General features: G+C 43.0%; 1 protein-coding gene across 2 annotated transcripts in view; it reads right to left on the bottom strand.

Annotated features, from left to right (window-relative positions):
- Nucleotides 1-15,194: 15,194 nt before the first annotated feature.
- PITPNB (phosphatidylinositol transfer protein beta) overlaps nucleotides 15,195-22,957 on the bottom strand; it is an 80,684-nt gene continuing 72,921 nt past the window's right edge. Inside the window, exons 10-12 of one of the 2 annotated variants that reach the window (XM_038763577.1) lie at nucleotides 21,779-21,901; nucleotides 18,571-18,656; nucleotides 15,195-17,198 (exon numbers count right to left, since the gene is read on the bottom strand). In XM_038763577.1, the coding sequence (XP_038619505.1) occupies nucleotides 18,609-18,656; nucleotides 21,779-21,901 (171 nt within the window). In that variant the 3' untranslated portion in view covers nucleotides 15,195-17,198; nucleotides 18,571-18,608. The remainder of the gene's footprint in view (nucleotides 17,199-18,570; nucleotides 18,657-21,778; nucleotides 21,902-22,957) is intronic. The other variant, XM_038763576.1, reaches the window with a different exon arrangement.

A 22,957-nucleotide genomic window follows, 5' to 3' on the forward strand; every position in this document is an offset into this window, starting at 1 on the left:
AAGAGTATAAATCAACCAGTTAATCAGTGGTGTATAGTGATTGCTTAGATCTCCCCCAGGGCTTAGAACAGTGCTTGGCACATAGTAAGCACTTAACAAATACCATCGTTATTATTATTTGTACATGCTTGCCGCATATTAGCACTTAATAAATACCACAATTATTATTATTAATAGTAGCAGTAGAAGTAGTGGTAGTAGTAGCAGTAGTATACTTTTCTAGCTATACACAGTGGATGGCCATCAGGAACACAGCTGAATGGGAGACTCACAAAACATCTCTCAATATTTGAACAAATACTCCAAGGAGCAAGTGGACAGCAAAATTAGAGCTCTCTTCCATGTGATGAGAGGAAAAAGGTTAAAATGATTGAGGGCTACATTCACAGTAGCTTTCCATCACAAAGAAATGAGAAAAGTGTTTGGGCACTCTTCCAAGATCTCTTTCTGAAGTACTGTGTTCAGTTGTCAGATACGGAAACACAACAGATAAACTCAAAGACTTATGAGAAGACAGAGAAGAATGAGGAAGCGTGGGGATGGAGTAGAGGGATTAAATAAATTACTTCGAGTCTACCTAAGTGAAGAGGGGCCTTAATAAGAAGTACTTGGGTGGCAGCTCCAAGAGAGAGAAGAATTATATAAGTAGCAGCAAAATTCCTAGACCAAAAGAATGGGCTGAAATCAGAAAAACAATAGAATGATCTCAAATAGCAAAAACGTATTCCTGACTAAGATCCATTCAACTGTGAAATAGTCTTATCAAGTGATGTGGTGAGACGTCCTTCCTTGGAGATTTTGAGCTGACAGAAAGAGGGAGAGAGAGGGGGAGAGAGCAAGATGGATGGAGAGGGAGACAGAATGGGAGAGAAAGGAAGAAGGAAAATGGAAAGCATGAGAGGAATTGATAAGGAGAGAGGGAAAAAGAGAGGTAGAGAGTGGGGGAGAGAATCAAATCAATTAATCAATGGCATTTACAGAGCGCTTACTGTGCAGAACACTGTGGCCTAGTGGAAAGAACACAGGCCTGGGAATCAGAGGACCAGGATTCTAGGGATCATGCCTGCCAATTCTATCCTATGCCCTCAAGTGCTTAGTACAGTGCTTCACCACAGTAAATGCACGATAAATGCTGTTGCTTTATTGTTCGTTTTAGAACTCATGCTGGAATCCGGTATCCTAGATGTTTAATAATACATTTCTAACCCTAAATTATTATTATGATTAACAACAATAATCATAATCCTCTAATAATGCTTAGGGAAGCAGTGTAGTGTAGTGGAAAGAGTACAGGCTAGGATTCAGAAGCCCTGTGTTCTATTGTAACTTTGCCATCTGCCAGCTGTGTGCCCTTGGGCAAATCACTTAACTTCTCTGTACCTTGGTTTTCTTTTCTGTAAAATGGGGAGAACATACTTTTCTTCTTCCCCCTTAGTTTGTGTTCTTGCGAGATAGGGCTTTCGTCCAATTTTATTACCCTTTATACACTCCAGGGCTTAGCACAGTGCTTGGAACAGAATAATCTCTTAACATACACCACAATCCTTATCATTACATTAACGAGACTATATGCCAACAGATAATCAAGTTGCCAAAGGTTTCAGACACTCATGCCCCTTATATAAGTGCCAAAAAGGAATATTACTGAAGAAACACTTGCCATGCAAGTGTTGTACATGAACCTCAAAACTAAGAGCTAAAATAAAACTTGACATTTTGGGAAATTAAAAGCCGACTTTTACCCAAATGTTTAGCAAAACAATAAAACCCACTAATTATCCCAGCCAAATTATATATATTTTTAACACCCCCACCAAATCTATACCCTACTATTTCAAAAATTGGGGGTTTTATTTCCGCTGTCATTTTTACGACTCACATACAACCGCATCTGTCAGCAAGTTGAATTGTCCTTTCATATGAAGATGTCTCTGCCACCAGTGAGTACACAGTCATGAATGTGAGAGCTTTAGACGGAGAATTGCTTTCATGCTTTGCCCTTCAAAATACAGTCGTGCACCATTCTTTGCCCCTTGCCATATGGGCACTGCTCAGACAATTACTCTCCCCTCCTTCAAAGCCTCAACGAAGGCACACTCCTTCAAGAGGCCCTCCCTAACTGAGCCCTTATTTCCTCTTCTCCCCTTCCCTTCCGTATCACCTTGACTTGCTCCCTTTATTCATTCCCCTGTCCCAGCCCCTTAGCACTTGTATTCATATCTGTAATTTTATTTATATCAATGACTGTTTCCATCTCTAGACTGTAACCTGGTTGTGGGGAGGGAATGTGTCACATTGTTCTATTGTACTCTCTCAAGCGCATAGTACAGTGCTCTGCACACAGTAAGCACTCAATAAATACAATTGACTCACTCACTAACTCACTTTCCACTAAAGGGAGAGGTTAAGCAGATTAAACACTCAGTTAACCATGGAATCTCCGTTACACTGTAAACTTTCATTCATTCATTCAATCGTATTTATTGAGTGCTTACTGCGTGTACAGCACTGTACTAAGTGCTTGGGACAATACAACAATAAACAGACACATTCCCTGCCCATAATGAGATTACAATAAACTTCTGGAGGGCAGGGATAATGCTTATGAATTCTAATAAAAATACTAATAATAATGGTATTTGTTAAGCACGTACTACACTTACGAGGGCTTAGTATAGTGCTTCTGCTCTGCTGAAATCATAACTCCTCATAGTAAGTGCTTTAACAAATACAATTATTATTATCATCACTCCTCGTTGAAGCCTCCTCAGACTAAGTTCTCAGCCCCCTCACCCTACTTTCCCTCTCAACCACCTCTACCAAAAGTACTCCCCCCTACCATCTTCACTCCCCCAGCACTTAGGTCCATAACCTTCTACTCAGTTGCTTCCCTTTCCTGTCAATTATTTTGATGGACTCTTGATAAATAATAATGATGGCATTTATTAAGCACTATGTGCCAAGCACTATTGGGAAGGGTAAGATCCACTTTTAAATGCCACTGAAATTTACTCAGTAACTATTGTTATTATTATTAATAATAATAATAATAATTGTGGTATTTGTTAAGCACTTATTATGTGCCAGGCACTGTGCTAAGCACTGGGGTAGAACACAGGTCCTGTCCCACAAAGGGCTCACTGTCTTATTCCCCATTTGCTACATTAGGGAACTGAGGCCCAGAGAAGTTGTGACTTGCCCAAGGTCACACAACAGCAGACAAGTGGTGGAGCCCGGATTAGAACCCAGGACCTCTGAGTCCCACATTGCTTCTCATAATATTTGGCAAACGTTCCTACGAGCAAACAACCCTTAGTCTCGGACTCTCTTTTGACTCTTCAAGATAAACTGGAAATTTAGTTCTTTTTCCTTGAGGTACTACTTGGGGCCCGTGTAAAGAATCTTTCTGCTAAATGTTTCTCAGCAGTTTTTATTCCATTTTATTTTCAGACTGGATTCCTTTCATTTGGTAGTAGCGTAGCAATAGTATTTATTTAGGGCTTAGGTTTTCCAAAGCACTGTACTAAGTTTAGTCAGTCTCTTCCCCCTGCACTCTATGCTGCTGCCTTTCTTGAACTCTTTAGGGGTCTCCAAACTGGATATCAGACTAGTGCATCAACTGAGTCCTGCCTCTAGCCATTTTGTCTGAATCCTTTCTGTTCTTCTTACCATGGAGGTGGCAGTCTTAGTGAATTAACTCCCCCTCGCATTGCCCAAAACACTCTGTCCCATTCTCACTCTTCTGCTACTCCAATCCAGGTGTGGCAGTACGTACATACATACACAGACACATATTCTCTCTCTCTTTCCTTTTTCCTGGGGGACGAGGAGAAGCATATGATCTTGCATCTGGTATGCCAGTCACTCAACCTACTGTGATGATGTCATGGGCACCATTTTGCGGAAGTCTTCCCGAAACCACCATAACCCAAAGCCTTCTTTTGGGGGACCCCTGGCCCTCCCCACTGCTTGCAATCCCCTCCCAGGTCCTTGTGAACTCAGGGGTCATCTCTGAGCCAACCTACTCACTGTACCTCAAGGTCATCTATCTCGCTGACAACCCCTTGCTCACATCCTGCCTTCGGCCTGGGACGCCTTCCCTCTTCAGATCTGACAGAGGATCACTTCCCCAACCTTCAAGGCCTTATTGAAGGCACATATCCTCCAAGAGGCCTTCCCAAGCCCTCATTTCCTCTTCTCCCACCTTTGCACTTGGATTTGTACCCATTATTCACCTTTCCCTCAGCCACCACAGCACTTATGTCCATATCCATAGTTTTACTTATTTATATTAGTGTGTCTCCCCCTCTAAACTGTAAGCTCAGTGTGGGCAGGGAATGGGTCTACAAACTCTATTATATTGTTCTCTCCCAAGCACTTAGTACAGTGCTCTGCTCACAGTAAGCACTCCATAAATACAACTGATTGACTGATTTGCTGATTGAGCCAGCGGATTCAGGGGCAGGAGCTGAGAAGGATGGGGGCCGGGTGCTGAAATAAAAACACACCCAGTGGCAAATCTGGAGCAGACAGGGGATGGACTAGCTGAAAACCAGACTGACGGATCTCAAACTAAACAGCCACCCTAACTGCATCTATCAAATCAGGAGCAGCTGAAAGAATAATTATGGCTTTGAGAATCGATGTTTGGTTGGTGCGTAACCAGACTGAATCAATTTTGTTTGAATAAAATCCGTGAAATGTTCTAATATGCCCAAGACTCACCTACCGCATTATGATGCTTCAAGTCACAAGGACACTTGATTTTCCCTTCAGACTGGAGATTCCAGGACCGGCAAGTATTCCAGAAGTTCTTGGGCTTTTGAACAATAGAACTTGGTCTTTTGTCCTCCAAAAATGAGACCTGAAGAACATCAAAGAACGTCTTTTTCACCCCTTGTTCTTCAGATCTCCCCCTACACCTGTGTTCTCTCTTTCAGACCACAATTGTCTGCAGCAGCCATGTGAATGACCAGTGCCTTTGGAAAATGAGCTCAGTTGATGCTTTGAGGAATGCTAGGGTGCTGTCTACTCAATTGAATATTCAATTGTTTATTTTGATTACTCTGTTAAGTATTTTATGTTCATCTCCCCATTAAAATGTAAACTTCTTGAGGGCAAGAAGCATGCATTTTTTTGGTATTTTCCCAAGCCCCTAGTGCAGTAACGATGGTACTTTTTAATCACTTACTATGTGCCAAGCACTGTTCTAAGTGTGGAGGCTCAATAATTAATCAATGGTATTTACTGAGCAATTACTGTGCGCTGAACACTGCACTAAATGCTAATATATGCTACTACTACCACTAGTACTATTTCATAGTGGCATAGCTGCCAACTTTTAATTTTGAGTAAAGGGGGTGGAAAAAGGAGCAGGATGTGGGGGGCCGTGAGGTCTTGGTTACGGGGAGGTTTCAAAGAGCTAACAGGACAGAAAGACAGACGACTGCCCTCCCTGTGTTCAAAGCCCTTCTGAAATCATATCTCCTCCAGGAAGTCTTCCCAGACTATGCTCTCAGCCATTCTACCCTATTTTCCCTCCTTACCGCCTCTAGCTTAGTTTTGTTACTCACTTAGTCCCACCTCTAAACATAGGTACTACCCTCCCCTACCCCACCTCCACAGTCTTTATGTCTACAGTCTTAGACTCAGTTGCTTCCCTTATCTGTAATTAATTTATTTTTATGTCTGTCTCTCCCATTAGGCTGTGAGTTGCAGTGTTGCCTAGTGGCTAGAGCCCGGGCTTGGGAGTCAGAAGAACCTGGGTTCTAATCCTGGCTCTGCCATGTCTCCTTTGTGACTATAGGCAAGTCACTTGACTTCTCTGGGCCTCAGTTACCTCATTTATGAAATGGGGATCAAGAGTGTGAGCCCCATGTGGGACAGAGGCTATGTCCAACCTGCTTAACTTGTATCTCCACTCCCGTGCTTAGCACATAGTAAGCGGCTAGCAAGTACCATGATAATTATTATTATTGTTAATGGTAGGGATCGCGACTACCAACCGTATTGTATCCTCCCAAGTGCTTAGTACACTGCTCTGCCCCAAGTAAGCAGTTAATAAATACTATTGATCGATGGATATAAACTTTGGGTCTCGATCCAAATTTTCCAGAGGCAGGGGTGATCAAGGCTTGCTAGCAAGGGGCAGAGTGGGAATCAGAGCTCCTGATCTCCTGACTGCCAGGCCTGGGTTCTTTCTGCAAGACAGCACTGATACCCGCTCTGCTTTGGATTGAGATTCATGAGAGTCTTCTCTGCGTCCAGAATAAAGAGAGCTTTTTCTGTTTCGGTAGCTGCTGGGGTTGGCACTCGGCTTTCAGAGGCGGAAACAAGGCATTTCAGAACCATAGAAGCAGCGTGGCTTTGTGGAAAGAGCACAGGCTTGGGAGTCAGAGGTCATGGGTTCTAATCCCGTCTCCAACACTGGTCTGCTCTGTGACCTTGGGCAAGTCACTTAACTTCTCTGTGCCTCAGTTACCTCATCTGTAAAATGGGGATTAAAAGTGTGAACCCCATGTGGGACAACCTGATTACCCTGTATCTACCCCAGCGCTTAGAACAGTGCTTGACACATACTAAGCACTTAAATACCATAATTATTATTCATTCATTCAATCCTATTTACTGAGCACTTACTGTGTGCAGAGCACTGTACATATCGGCAACATATAGAGATGGTCCCTCCCCAGCAAAAGGCTCACAGTCGAGAAAGGGGAGACAGACAACAAAACAAAACAAGTAGACAGGTGTCAATACCATAATTGTTATTATTATTATAATGTCTGTCTCCTCTGTTAGATTGTAAGATCCCTGTGAACAAGGACTGTCTCTACCAACTCTGTTGTATTATCCTCTCTCAAGTGGGCAGGGAATGTGTCCATTATACTATTAAAAGGTACTCTCCCAAGAACTTAGTACAGTGTCTTGCACACAGTAAGCACTCAATAAATACTATTGACTTAGTACAGTGCACTGCATATGGTAAGCGCCCAATAAACACAATCAATCAGTTTACTCTAGGCCTAAATCCCATCGCTTACCCCCTTTAGTATTTCAACCACAATAGGGTGAAATTGAGCTCATTTTGTCTTAAACTTAAGCGACTTAAGAAGGAGCATGGCCTAGTAGATAGAGCACGGGCCTGGGAGTTGGAAGGACCCAAGTTCTATTCCCAGCTCTGCCACTCGCCTGCTCTATGACCCTGGGCAACTCGCTTAACTTCTCTGTGCCTCAGTTCCCTCATCTGTAAAATGGGGATTAGCCGTGAGCCCCATGTGGGACCAAGACTGTGTCCACCCGATCACCTTCTATCTACCCTGGTGCTTAGCACAGTGCCAGGCACACAGTGCTCAACAAATACCATTAACAACAATAACCAACCCACCTTTTGGGGAGGATTTAGAGTTCAAAACTATTTACTTCGACTGGCAGAGGAGAGAGGTCACAACGTTCGAAAGCATCTGCATTCCCTAAAGATCTTGGTTAATTATAAAGGTAGAAGCAGAGCCCTGGGGGCATTATTTCCAGGAGTTCTGGGAATTGCAAGGACACCCGGCTGAGAGAAGGAAATTCATTTGTGTTGCAGGACACCCCCAAAATAGCTTTATCTGCCCAGGCAATGCAGAGAGTACATCCTGTGAGGTGCACGGTATACTACCAGCAGCATCACAAGGTCACAAGATCATCTACTCCAAATTCAAACCTGCCACAGAAAAGAGCCATTATTTTCCTTTCCCTTTTGTCCTCTACTCATGGCTGGGCCCAGAAAATGATCTTTTTTAAAAAAAATTTTAATGGTATTTGCTAAGGACTTACTATGTTGCAGGCACTGTACTAAGCACTGTACTAAGATTTTTAGCTCTGACTCCCCTGTAAGAGTCTAAGCTTCTTGTGGCAAGAAACTTGTCACTTTTCTATTTTGTAATAAGAAGCAGTGGGCCCAATGGAAAGAGTATGGGCCTAGGAGTCAGAAGACCTGGGTTCTAATTCTAGCTCTGCCACTTTCCTGCTGTGTGACCTTAGGCAAGTCAGTTAACTTCTCTTGTGCCTCAGATTCCTCATCTGTAAAACCTGTAAAATGTCCCACTTGGGCTGTGAGCCCTGTGTGGATAGGACTGTGTTCAATCTGAATATCTTTTAGCTTCCCCAGCATTTAGAACAGCAAATAGTAAGTACGTAAATAGTATTACTATGATTATGTATCCCCCTGATCTTACCTCCTTCCCTTCCCCACAGCATCATCAATCGTACTTATTGAGCGCTTACTGTGTGCAGAGCACTGTACTAAGCACTTGTACACAGCACCTGTATATATGTATATATGTTTATACATATTTATTACTCTATTTATTTATTTATTTAACTTGTACATATCTATTCTATTTATTTTATTTTGTTAATATGTTTGGTTTTGTTCTCTGTCTCCCCCTTCTAGACTGTGAGCCCACTGTTGGGTAGGGACTGTCTCTATATTGCCAACTTGTACTTCCCAAGCACTTAGTACACTGCTCTGCGCACAGTAAGCGCTCAATAAATACGACTGATTGATTGATTGATGTGGGGGCAGAGAAGGGCCAATACCAAATTGTAAAGATCATAGATCCAAGTGCATAGGCGACGTAGGAGGGAGAGCTAGCTAGGTAAAGGGGGCTTAATTGGGGAAGGCCTCTTGGAGGAGATCTGATCTTAAATGCTTTGAAAGTGGAATGGTGTTCTGGTGTATATTTAGGAGGAAGGATTTCTAGGCTAGGGGAGGACGTGGGAAAGGGGCCGGCGGCAAGACAGCTGCGATCAGGGCACAGTGAGGAAGGTGGTGCTACAGGAGCAGGGTTTGCGGGCTAAGCTGGAGTAGGAGATCAGTGAAGTGATGTAAGACGGAGTGAGCTGATTACGTGCTTTAAAGCCGAAGGTAAAGAGTTTCTGTTTGGTGCAGCGGTGGATGGGCAGCCATTGGGGGTTCTTGAGGAGTGGGGAGACATGAACTGAACGTTTTTCAGTCCCCAAGGATCAATGTAGGGATGGAGAATGAGAGAAGGAAAGCAAAAGAGGGATCAAAATGGTTAAGAATGGAGGCTTGAATGCTTCATCCACGTACCTTAATTTGTCTACCCAGGAGTTCCTGTGGTTTGGTGACTGGGTTCTGAAAACACACCAGACATCAGATAATACACAGAAGATGAGGAGCGACTTTTCTGATAGGCAAAGCTTTTCGATGCAGATTAGAGCAGAAATATTATCTCCCGCACCTTGCCTGTTCCCTCCATTCATACACATTCCCATATCCTATTTCTTTTTAAATAACTGACTACATTCCTGAATCATGCAACTAGGAGTCACCGATGATGCCCAGATCTTTTTTGGTTATATTTACATCTTATGGTGAGATGGTGAACCTCCTGTGGGAACTGGATCTGACCTGATTGACTTTTATCTGTCTCTGTGTTTAACAATGCTGGGTGCATAAGTGCTTGGTAAATATCAATCAATCAATGAGCACTTCATAAATGAGTATTTATTGAGCACTGACCATATGCAAAACACTGTACTAAGCGCTTGGGGCAGAATAATAAAACAGAATAATGCTCATGGTGGGCAGGGAATATGTTTATTGTTATATTGTGCTCTCCCAAGCACTTAGTACAGTACTCTGCACACAGCGCCAATAAATACGATTTAAAAAAAAGTTGTTAGACACATCCCCTGCCCAGGGCGAGCTAACAGTCTAGGGGCAAGTTCAGGCCTTCTGCAATCAGAAAATCTGAGTTTATCGATGCACAGACAAAGACTCTCCTACAAGTCCTCCAAAACATTCAAGGAACTCAACCTTTCCCATGGAACGCTGAAATCTTTGTGCAGTGGAGTTATTTATTGAAGTTCTACCGAAGCATGGATCACAGCACTCCACAACAGTGAATAAATATCACATCTCCATGTTCAGTTAAACAGAACTATGCTGCGCTTCTATTACTTCATGTGGATTAGCCATCTGGAAGCTGAAATCGGAGCACGGAGGAAAGAACGGAATCCAATTTTGCATTTACCAAAATGAGCGAAGCTCGCCTCGATTTATGGCAGACGGTAATGAAATCTCACCGGGCAAAGATCCCTTCCCAAAGAAGATGGTTTTGGCCAATTACCGTAATAAGATCGAGCAAAACCATATTCAATTTGCCTGGGCTTGAAATGTGTACTCCAGGTGGCAAAATCAAAGCACTTAGTACAAAAATCAAGCACTTAGTACAGTACTCTGCACACAGTAAGGGCTCATAAATACCACTGATTGCTAGCAGTGCTCTCCTCATTAAGATAAGGTGTGAAAACACTGTAGTACTGTTCTTTGGCTTTCAGTCCCATCTCTTAAAGGGATTTGGCAGGAAGAGATAATCTATTGGATGGCCCCTGGCTTGTGCTCTGAGGGCAAGAGACAGGCCTTACCCTGGGGAATTTGAGGTGATTTTCCACCTGAAGAGGTAGAATTACCACTAACGCCCTTAGAGAACCGCAGAAGTCTAACAGGCCAAGGCTGACTTTTCTGTCAGCTGGAGAGAGGAAAGCAGGGTGTAGGACAAGAGCCCAAGACTGGGAGGAGATCTGGGTTCTATGCCTGGCCCTACTACTTGCTGTGTGACCTTGGGCAAGTCACCGCACTTCTCAGTGACTTAGTTTCTGTAAAATAGGGATAAGATACTTGCTCTCCCTCTCTCTAAGACTGTGAGTCCTGTGCAAGACAGGGACTGAATCAGAAGGACCTGGATTCTAATCCCAGCTCTGCCAAATGCTTGCTTTGTGACCTTGGACAAGTCACTTAACTTTTCCATGCCTCCGTTCTCCTGTTCTCCCTCCTTCTTAGGCTGTGAGCCCATGCGGGACAGGGACTGTGTTCAACCTAATTCACTTGTACCTACCCCAGAACTGAGAACAGTGTGTGACACATAGGGCTTAATAGCATGAAAAAAAATCAGCTTTCTCCCCGCTACTTATCCTCGCTCCTTTTCTACTATGCTTTCGCTCCTCTAATGCCAACCTTCTCAAACTCATCTATCTTCCTGCCAACCCCTCGCCACGTCACCTCTGGCCTGGTACACCTCCTTCCTCATATCCGACTATTTCTCCTCTTCTCCCACTCCCTTCTGCTTTGCCCTGATTTGCTCCCTTGATTCATTCCTCCTCCCAGCCCCACAGCACTTATATACATATCTGCAATTTATTTATATTAATGTTTGTCTCCCCCTCTAGACTGTAGGCAGGGAATGTGTCTTGTTTATTGTTGTACTGTACTCTCCCAAAGCACTCAGTACAGTGCTCTGCACGTAGCAAACACTCAATAAATACCAGTAACTGACTGACCTTCAATCCACACACTTCACTCCTTTCAAGCCAACCTTTTCACTGTGCTTCATTCTCCTCTTGTCACCGAACTGTGGTTCACTCTTCCTTTTCTACCTAGAACTCTTTTCTCCTCCTCATCTGGCAGATCACCTGTCCCTATCTTCAATTACCTTCTGAAACTATATCTGCCCCAGGAGGCCTTCCTTGATTAATCCTTCATCATTTTTTTAAATTGGTATTCATTCATTCATTCAATCGTATTTATTGAGCGCTTACTGTGTGCAGAACACTGTACTAAGTGCTTGGGAACTACAAGTTGGCAACATATTGAGATGGTCCCTACCCAACAGCGGGCTCACAGTCTAGAAGGGGGAGACAGACAACAAAACAAGACATATTAACAAAATAAAATAAATAGAATATGTACAAATAAAATAGAGTAATATATATGTACAAACATATATACATATATACAGGTGCTGTGGGGAGGGGAAGGAGGTAAGGCGGGGGGATGGGGAGGGGGAGGAGGAGGAGAGGGAGGAGGGGGTGAGGTGATGGAGAGCCTTGAAGCCAAGGGTGAGGAGTTTTTGCCTGATGCGTAGGTTGATTGGTAGCCACTGGAGATTTTTGAGGAGGGGAGTAACATGCCCGGAGCGTTTCTGCACAAAGACGATCCGGGCAGCGGCGTGAAGTATGGATTGAAGTGGGGAGAGACAGGAGGATGGGAGATCAGAGAGGAGGCTGATGCAGTATTAATTGGTATTTGTTAGGTGCTTACTATGGACCACACACTATGCTAGGCGCTGAAGTAGATATAAGCTAATCAGGTTGGACACAGTCCATGTCCCACATTAATCCCCACTTTTTACAGATGAGATGAACTGAAGCACAGGAAAGTCAGTGACTTACCCACGGTCCAAGAGCAGACAAGTGGCAGAGCCAGGACTAGAACCCAGGTCCTTCTGACTCTCAGGCCTACGCTCTATCTACTAGGCCATGCTGCTCCTCTTCACCCTATTCTTCCACTCCTGCCACTTCATTTCTTCCACCGCATCTAAGCATTGGATTCTCATCTGTAAAATGGGCATGAAATACTTGTTCTCCCTTCTACTTGGACCTTGAGCCCTGCATGGTACAGGGACTCTAGCCAACCTGATTTTCCTTTATCCAGGATTTAGTACTGTTTGGCACATGGTAAGCCCTTAAATACCACAATTATTTTTCACCCCCCACCTCCATTTACACTTTTATACAAATACTTACACTCTTTTGCTTCCCCCTATTTGTAATTTACTCGAGTGTCTATCTCCCCCACTAGACTGTAAGCTGCTTGGGGGCAGAGAAAACGTCTACTAACTTTATTGTGCTCTCCCAAGCACCTAGTACAGTGTTCAGTGAATACTACTGATTGATTATTACTTTTCAACAATATGCAGCATCTGTGAGTCAATCATATTTATTGAGCACTTACTGTGTGCGGGACACTATACTAAGTGCTTGGAAGTGGACAACAGAAGAGACACAAACATGAAAAGGAAAACCTTAGTATGGTACTTTCTTCCTGACTGAGGAAATCTCAGTGAACAATTTTGCCAGTTACAGCCTGATACTCTCTATCCGCTCGTTAATGAATCCGTACTACTACATTCGTTTCATTCAATCGTATTTACTGAACGCTTACTGTGTGCAGAGCAGTTACCACATGTCAGCAGCCCTAAATAGAGGGAAAACTTAATGCCTTTCTCAGCAATAAAGTGTTTTTGCATTTCTGGAAAGAGATGGTGCTTTTTGGACGTCATAATAGCAAGGTAAATATTCATTCATTCATTCAATCATATTTATTGAGCGCTTACTGTGTATGCAAACAGAAATCTCCCATTTGGGCTTTACCAGGAATGTCTGAATGTTATTTTATGCCTCAACAACCTGCTTAACATTCTGATTATCATATTTAACATTAAGCATCTGAGGTTTCAGGGGCAAAACCAAACACATAAGAGACGTGGTTTTGCTTTCACTGAGCTAACGGCAATAACATTTACATTTGCACATGAAAATGCCAATAGGGAAAAACGTAAATTAATGCATTATGTTTTTTGATATTTATTTATCTGAAAATGGACTGTGGAAAAATAAAAATATAACGATTCTGCACTAAAGGTTTATTACTTTGGAGATTCCCGTGCTGCCTCAAACACTTGAAAACTGTTAAACAGGGGTGTTAAGTGGTTTTCAAGCTTTATCATTGGAAGGAGAGGGAGTATCAAATGGAGGTTAGTCAGTGGACCTATGTACTTTTGCTAGGGAACACAAGTAGCCTAGTGGATAGAGCACAGGCCTGGAAGTCTTAAGTACGTGGGTTCTAAAACTGACTCTGCCACCTGTCTGTTGTGTGAACATGGGCAAGTCACTTCACTTCTCTGGGCCTCCGTTACCTCATCTGTAAAATGGGGATTAAGACTGTGAGCTCCAAGTAGGACATGGACTATATCCAACCTTAGTAACTCCTATCCACCCCAGAGTTTAGTACAGTGCCTGGCACATAATAAATGCTTAACAAATACCATTTAAAAAAAAACAAAAAAAACCCCACACACAACCAAAAATAAACTGAGGGCTATTATGTACCTGCAGAATGGGAATGGCCATGAAGTCTGAAGCCAATATTCCACAGAGATTTTTTTCAAGCACTGCTTCCACTCTTCAGCAGGTCTGAGCATTTCAGAGCTCCTTGGTGATATCAGCTGGAGGGGAATCTGTGGTTAATTTTACATCTTCCCAACTTCCATCCCCCCAGTGACCACTTCAGCCCTCTTGGGTCATCAATTAGTGGTATTCATTGTGTGCCTACTATACTTACTGTATGCAAAGCATTGTACCAAGAGCTTGGGAGAGAACTCTGGACTGGTAACTCGCTCTGGACTGGGGACGTGCCGGCTAATTCTTTTGCACTGTGCTCTCCGAGCACTTAATACAGTGCTCTGCACTTAGTAGGTGCTCAATAAAAACCACCAGTTGACTGATACAATAGAGTTGGTAGAAACTTTCCCTGCCTGAAAGCAGTTTCAACTTACTACCCACCTCCCTTCATGGCATTTGTGTCCATATCTTGATTACTCAATGACTTCCTTCCACCTGTAATTTACTTTAGTGTTTATCATCCCTGCTGGACTGTATGCTCCTGGAGGGCAGGGAATGAGGTCTACTTACTCTATTGTATTCTCCCAGAGGGCTTAGGATAGTGCTCCTCACACAGTAGGTCTCAACAAATATTACCGACTGATTGGCCAGTTAAGGTTTCTCCCTTGATAGATACTTCTCCTAGACACAATCTTCCAGGCAGCAGTTCAGGCTGTGGGTAGAACAAGGAGACAATAAGAAGACTGTTAAGAACTGGAGCCAGCTGAGGAAAGGATAAGGATCAGGCTGTGCATCATCTGATCATACGGTACCTATCGCAGCCCTTAGCAGAGTACACTGTACTTTACACAGTACATAGTAAAAGTGTAACAAATATCATCATTACTATTGTTATGCAACTCCAACCACTCTGCTCTGAGAACTTCACCAGCTACATGGTCCAACAGGTGGCTTTGGTATTGAGCTACTGCCCCCCTGGGATATTTGCAAACACCAGAAAAGAGTGCCCAGGCCTCAAGAGAATGCCGATGTAAACATAATACAAACTACACTGAAACCTGAAATTTCTGACTCTTAGAAATCTAAATCCCATCTTTATCTGAATTACAGGGTGAAAAACACCCCAATGTTATCCCCGAATTATGGTCTTCATTCTGCAAAGCTGAGTGTCCAAAATCATACAACGTAAACCAGAGAAAAATAACCACCCATGGAGACAGAAATGGCATTTTGTGATCAAATTTATTTTTTTTTCCATGTCTTTGCCTTTGTTTTACGTTCATTTACAACAAGACGGTCAAGTAAACTAGATATTGTACATTCGCCAGATTTTCCCTCAAACCCCCATCGGTCGTCTGAAAAACATAAAAACCCCGGTGCCAAGGGTAGTTGAGTCCATCCGTGGGAAGAAAGATGGCCCTTTGTCTCACAAGAGGAGGAGCAGGAGCCCTCCTTGTCCTCCGCCGCTTTTGACCACGATTCCGCTTCAGTCGGAGCCCACCTCACCGTGACACTCAGGGAGTACACACCGTTTCCAACCCCGAGAACCCAGAGGACAGACGATGGGGGGAAGAGGAGGGTCCTGCAACCCAAGGAGGATGGGGAGGGCAGTCACAGCGCAGCCCGGCAACCTCATCCGAGTCACTGAAATCACTCCGGTGAAGGCCACAATCGCCCAGGGGAAGGGGAGAGGGGTTGCTGAGGCAGGGCTGGCTGGGCTCGGTGGAAAAATTCAGATGCAAACTGGCTTCCGCTAGATTCAGAGTTGGGTGTGTTTTCGGTGGCAAGAGGGGAAGAAGTGTGATTTACAACTTCATGGCTGAAACAAACCTCATCCTACACAGGCTTCTAGGACGGATTGTGGGGGCGTTGGGTGGGGCGGAATCCAAGTTCGACAGAGAAGTCCGATAAAATCTAACCTAGCTAACTGTTTCTAAAATAATTTTTAAAATTTGTTCTACCTACCAAGCATTTTAATAATATAGACCTAGGATATGCTCCATTTTAATATTTTCTTAAAAAATCCTGAAGACAATGTCCTTGTTGAGGGCCGCTGACACGAGGTTTGTATGCTACCTTCTCCTTTTCACCAGTTCTAACAGATGCTATAACTTTTGCACTTTCATCGCAGCTGAAAGTGAACATCTTTTTATTAAAGTGTATTTTCAACATGAAAAGAGCTCAGAGTCATCATTCTATTCCACTGTGTAAGTTGTGAGAAACCTAGACCATTTGCATAGTTTTTCCCAATGGCAATTTCAGAAAATAGTCATTTCTGAAACTAGGAGTTTCACTCCACTTCCAATTTCTATACACCCCCCCTACGGTACACCTTAAGACTAAATACCAGTATTACCAATTTCTTTTTTGCCTAACAGACTCCTGAAAAGTTTAAAGTGTTCATTATAAATCACAAGCTGTCATCTCCGTTTCTGCCAGTTTTTGCTCTAGAAAAATACTTGAAATTCAAACGTACAAAAAATCCAATAAAATGGGGATGTTTTCTTTTAAAGGATTTTCCCATCAAGGCAAGTAAAAAAAATTGGACTGCAACTGTATTCTTTACTCATGGAAATCTTCAAATTTGGCTGTGAGATAATGATCGTCCAGAAATAAATAGGCTATAAATACATTCATAGTTTACATTCCAGAATCAGAGGGATAACAAAAAAGGCAGAATAAACTTTTGCTCTGGGACTAAATTGCTTGCTTCTAGGCTAAAATAGAAAGTCGGAAGAGACTGATTCAAGGGAAGAAAAATCCATTAAAAAAGTACAGATTGGTCCACAAACTGATATCTTGAAACATACCGGCTAGCACATCGCAATCGAATCATCCTTTTAATGGCATTACTCCGTTAATTATTAAAATCTGCTTCAGGTATATATAATGAAAATATTTTCCTTTGCATTTTTGCTGAAGATAGGTACAGTACTTGGGAGAAATTGTACGAATCCCCTCAATAAATGTATGTATGTATGTACATATATATATACACACGTGGGCAAGTGTAGTATCTGCTCCTCTAGCTTTATGGGCCTCATATACAGCTACAGGCGAAGATACACCCACGTCCACATATACACACGGGTTTGTTGACGTGTACATGTACATACAGCGTCCCATGCACACATTTGTGAAACATCAACACTGCAAGTTTCTGGTCAGATCCGTCTTCATTCATCACTGGCAGCACTTGTTCCCCTCACTTGACCTTGATTACGTAACTGGAAGAAAACGGAAGGATAAAAGCGCAGTGTTATGGATTAGAAACTCGGCTCTCGGTACGGTACATTTATATGAACACGCTCCATGAAAGGAGAGGCTGACTGCCACAGGGTCTTTATCAGCAGCAAGTGATCTTAAACTCAGGTGGAGCAATTTAAGGGCAATCGATCTCTTCACATTTCGATCCCAACAGCAGGCCGACTGAAATCGAGGGTCGCCGCTGAAATACATTGCTGGGATGAACCCAAACTTTGCAAAACCAAGTTCAAATGTGAACCAGGAGTAAAGATGGGTCTTTCGGTTTGGGATCTAATTCTGTCCTACTACAGGTAAGGACCATTGACTTAATTCCAGGTGCTGGCAGCTCATATTTATGCTGTAATACATTCTTGAAGCCAGAGAGGAAGGGTGGTGAGTTTTCTTGGTTAATCCACTAAAATCTGAGTTATGCCAATGGATTTTCTGAACCTATGACCGGCTTCAACATTTTGGAATGGTTGGTGAAGTTACTAATTTACTCTTAGAAAGGAATATTTTGCTTCAGGCATAGGATCCAATACTCAAGTACTGCCAAAGTACTTTCATTGTGAGAGAAATTACAAATATTACAAATGAGAAGCAGCGTGGCTTAGTGGAAAGAGCACGGGCTTCGGAGCCAGAGGACATGAGTATTAATCCCACTTCTGCCACTTGTCTTCTGTGTGACCTTGGGCAAGTCACTTAACTTCTCTGTGCCTCAGTAACCTCATTTGTAAAATGGGGATTAAGACTGTGAGCCCCAGGTGGGACAACTTTGTATCTACTCAAGCACTTAGAACAGTGCTTGGCAAACACTAAACGCTTAACAAATACCATAATTACTATTATTATTAATATTGTATGAGTGAAATGACCAAAATTAAGTGGGCAGTGGAAGTCATCAGGCCCTTATCACAGAAGATGCTCCTAGGGTCAGGATTCCTGAGTGGGAATATTAGATTAGGTACCTAAAGGAGAAGTTAATGCTATTTTCCTCTGGTTGGACCAGACATGCCAACGCTTAACTTTCTGTGGGCTTCAAAAGGCAGAGCTGCAGGGTTCCAAAAGGCTGCAAGTAGCTCCGGTCCCAACTAAAACCTCTGCCAACAGCGAGGCCAGGGTGGCTGTGTCCACAAATATCTGCAAACGGGACTTCAAGTTGGCAAACCCCTGATTATCGAACATTTTTATTCCATCTGGGTTCTCTTCCCCCACCCACCAATCCCAAGTGAAATTCCCCCAGAGGTTCCCTGTGGTTCAGATCAAAGTTCAGAAAGTGAACTGCCCATCACCAGAGAGGTGGTTTTTTTTTTTTTTTGATTTCCCTGTTTATCACCCAACTCTTCCACTTACACAGCTTGATTTTGCCTCTGACTCTACAGAGGATTCATCTAGGCATCAGCCGCTGTTGTACCTCGGACGGAGCCCTTCTTACGCATCTAAACGTAAAATAAAACTGTGAGCTACTGTATAGAAGAATCTGAATTTGGGTTAGTAAGAGGAAAGGAGAGAAAAAAAAAAAGATGACTTAAAAAAGACCCCTCTGGTGATAGCTATATCATGGCTGCTCTTGAAGCTACGGGAGGTCCCCTAGGCAGCCTTTTCTAAACCATTCAGGACAGGCTCGGTGAAGGTTTGAAGCGGAGCAATTAGGCGAATCCCACATTGCCTAGGTCTGAAAATGATGTCTCTAGCAACGCTGAAGGTGATGTGGCCTCAGAAGTAGGACTGTGCTCCTCAACTCCCACTGGAGTTCTGACAATTTCAAGTGGCTTCTTGGCTCGGGTGCCCTGGGCCTGATTAGTCAGTCCTCTGCTTTAAAATGAATGGGATGCGATGTGCTATTCGGCACTTTCATGGGGCAGAGGAAAGGGGAGGGTGGACAGAGGTTGACAGACGAGGAGTACAGGGCGAAGCGTAGGAAGGAATGACCAAGCCCCAGAGACAAGTTATTCGAAGAGGGAAAAGCACGAAATGCTCAGCGTTACACATGTTGCAGGAGACCGAGTCAGGCTCTCAACAATGCTGGGCTTGAATAACGATGAGAGGGAAAGGAGGAAGCTCAGACAGGAAAGGAGGGGTGATAATCCAATATGAGAAATACAGATTTCCAGAACAATCTCAGATTTTTTTGAAGACAACAGTCAAGGTAATTCTTGGAGGGAGCAGCCTGTACAGAAATCAATCAACGGCATTTATTGAGCGCTTGCTTTACGCAGAGCACTATACTAATCATGCGTGGGAGGGCACACTCCCTGCCCACAAGCTTACAGTCTAGAGCTTACAGTTCCAAGCGGATAACCTCCTCTCCTCAGAACTGCAAGACTGTAGACTTTAAGCTGGTTGTGGGCAAGGGAAAGTGTCTGTTTATTGTTATACTGTACTCTCCCAAGTCCTCAGTACAGTGCTCTGCACACAGTAAGTGCTCAGTAAATAAGATCGAATGAACAGCTGAATGAACTGCAAGGGAGAACAGTGCTACTGTACCTAACACCTCCATTCTAGGAACCTTCCATTCTAGGAACCTTCTGGGCTAGGGCCAGCACTCATCCTCTGAACTGCCTACATGCCTGAAATGTTTGAGAATTACAAGAATTTCCATTCATCACCAGGTATCAAACAGGTGTCAGGGGAATGTGATTATCTTCTATCACCCTTTGTGTTTAGTGCGGTGCTTGGCACCTAGTAAGCAGTTAAGCTCACGATTAATTCTTGACCTGAAGTGGAAATTCTTCCCTGGAGAAATGGACTCAAAAATGTTTGGCTTGTGAAGCTGAGCTTCATGGGGGAAGAGCCCCTGCCCTGGATTAGCTCCTATCCACAGTTCACAGATGCTTGCCAACACATTTGGTTAGTAGACAAAGTAATAGCAACAAATAAAATGCATAAAATACATTAATTACAAAGAGCCCAGGCAACTCAAAAACTGGTTCTGAGCTGATGGGGACACTGCTGCACTTTTATCAAAACAAAATATGATGTGATCAGGACCATTATTGCTTTTTGAAATACTTTTTCAATTACTAAAATAAGTTACGCCCCTTTCTCCCTCACCCATACTTCCCTCACGTAAAAGGTAATTCGTTAAGAATAGAGCTTTCTTTATACGGCACTTAAAAGATGCACCCTGTAAGTACTTTTAACAAAAAAATTTCATCGGCCAAAATAAAAAGAATCAGGAAGCATTAACTATCAAACTGATGGTGAATAAGACCATTCAATATCAGCTCCTTTTTATACTGTGCTGAAAAAATACAATGATTTACATGTATTTTCTCTATTTCTCTTTTACCTAAACAAACAGGTTATCTCCTCCCTGCAGACCTGGAAACAAATGAAGCGGCATGGCCTAGTGGAAAAGAACCCAGGCCCGGAAATCAGAGGACCTGGCTTTTAATCTTGGTTCCACCATTTGCCTGCTGTGTGACCACTTAAGTTAAAGTACGCCAAATTAACCACTTAAATCACTTAACTCCTCTGTGCCTCAGTTTCCTAATCTGTAAAATGGGGGTGTGATGCCTGTGCTACCTCCTCCTTAAATTGTGAGCTCTAGGTGAGACAGGGACTATGGCTGTTCAGATTGTACCCATCTCAGCATCTAGTACATGCTTGGCATAGTAATAGAAATACTAATAATATTAATATTATTTTAAGCACCACCATATTTTATTATTATAATCACTTTTGTTATTACTGTTATTGTCGTTATTTTTACGCTTCCCAAGCTGAAATTCCAGGTATATTGTTCATCCACCTGGCCAAAGATACAGAAGTGTAAGCACCCTTCTTTGGATGGTCTTTTCCATCCTGGCCGCAAGCTACTACTCAGAGTGAGACTGGGCCAGTTAGATGTGGGCAAGGAAGAGTCAAGCAGAGGACACTTCTCCAGAGGGGCACTACTGGTCTTTAAGGGAGCCGCTTTAGAGTCCACACCGATAGCTGCCTGGAATAGTAACAGTTTGCATTTTGCTTTGGCACCAATGACCTCATTTTCCTCCTCAAAACAGCCCTGTGAGGTCGGGGGGCAGGAGGAGGAACGGGGGGAAGGGCAAATTAGCCAAACGGAGTGCAAGTTGGAGGACAATCCGGGGCAATTGGATGTTGAAAAGCGGTTTATACGGCTATGCCTCTCGCTTTCACGAAAATGTGGCCTCACCCAGGACCTTATGCCAAAAATCAAAGTTCATCTTGAGGAACTAAAATATTCTGGAAACTCGTGGAAGTGCTGTATTGTCTCTGAGCTTCCTGAAGAAGACCCAAGAGCAAGTCATCTGAGGTGTGAAGTAGTGAATGGCAAATGATACGTGAGTTCATGGAAGACTAATCTGATGTTTTACGGACATCAAGCGGCAAGAAAAACATCGCCTCAATTTTTTCAGTTAGAAATCTAGGCCTGGAAAGCTCTGACACAGAAGGTGTCAAGCCAAATCTAAAATGAGCTGATTCTGGGAATGGTAGATTGGTGATGGTCATGTATTTGGATAAATACTGGCCTACTTCAATCTAAACACACATGGAAAAGACAATGGAAGAATTTTCCCCTAGAAAAACAATCTCATACCGCTTCAAGCTCTTTCTGTGTTTCATCCTCCATTCTCCTGATGTCTTCCATACTCAGGTCAATCCACTTGTCGATCCAACAGAAGAGTTGGCGATGAAAGTTTGTAAATATCCTTTTTTCTTGCTTTTAAACAGAAATAAGACAGCATTAGGTGGCAAATACCTTCTAGTTAGCAATGAGGGGATACTTGCAATTGAAATGCAATCACTATCATTATATCTAGTGATTAACATGTTCTTTAGGCCAAAATACTTCTATTCTCCTTTCCCTGATGAGAGAAGAATGGGAGTATTTAGTCAAGGGGGAAAAAATCAACTTCTTCTCACTGACTTGCTAATAGAAAGGAAGGCTATATACAAGGCAGTAAAAATGAGAAAGACCTTTATGGGAGAAATCATGGACTAACTGGGAGTCAATAGCAACTGCTTCATATTAGAAGCCCCTGGAAGGGACTGAGGCAAAAAAAAAAAACCCCAACAAACCCTGCCACTAAAATGAGACACATAACCACCTTGCAGGGAGAGAGCATTGAACTAGAAGTGGTTTTTTTATTTACGAAGGGTGGCTCCATTTAGGAAACTTATTTTTGGCTGCCCAGTTAATCGCATGAATTTCATCCTTGTCTGCTTTTTTAATTGAGTTAAAACAGACCTGACAAAGCTACTCCTCCAGTCCTGACCAGCTGATTTTTCCTTCTGTGCCTGGGAAATCTCCATTTAGATTTCCATCCAACACTTAAAAACTCAAGTCCTTGTCTTCTGTCCCAAACTCTACCTTTTTCTTAATTTCTTGCCCCATTAGATGATGTTCTATACTTCTTGTTCTTTGCAATTGCAATGTTGAGGTTCTCTTTTGAGCCTCTTTCCAACTGTCCCTCAAATCCAATCAGTCATCAAGTCCTGCCATCCTGTTATGAGCCCTAATTCATGAACGCACCCCTTTCTCTTTCCATATAATAATAATAATGGTTGTAGTATTTATTAATAATAATAATGACATTTGTTAAGCGCTTACTATGTGCAAAGCACTGTTCTAAGCGCTGGGGAGGTTACAAGGTGATCAGGCTGTCCCACGTGGGGCTCACAGTCTTAATTCCCATTTTACAGATGAGGTAACTTAGGCACAGAGAAGTTAAGTGACTTACCCAAAGTCACACAGCTGACAATTGGCACAGTCAGA

This window comes from Tachyglossus aculeatus, chromosome 21, assembly GCF_015852505.1.
Source record: "Tachyglossus aculeatus isolate mTacAcu1 chromosome 21, mTacAcu1.pri, whole genome shotgun sequence".
In the NCBI taxonomy this organism is placed as follows: domain Eukaryota; kingdom Metazoa; phylum Chordata; class Mammalia; order Monotremata; family Tachyglossidae; genus Tachyglossus; species Tachyglossus aculeatus.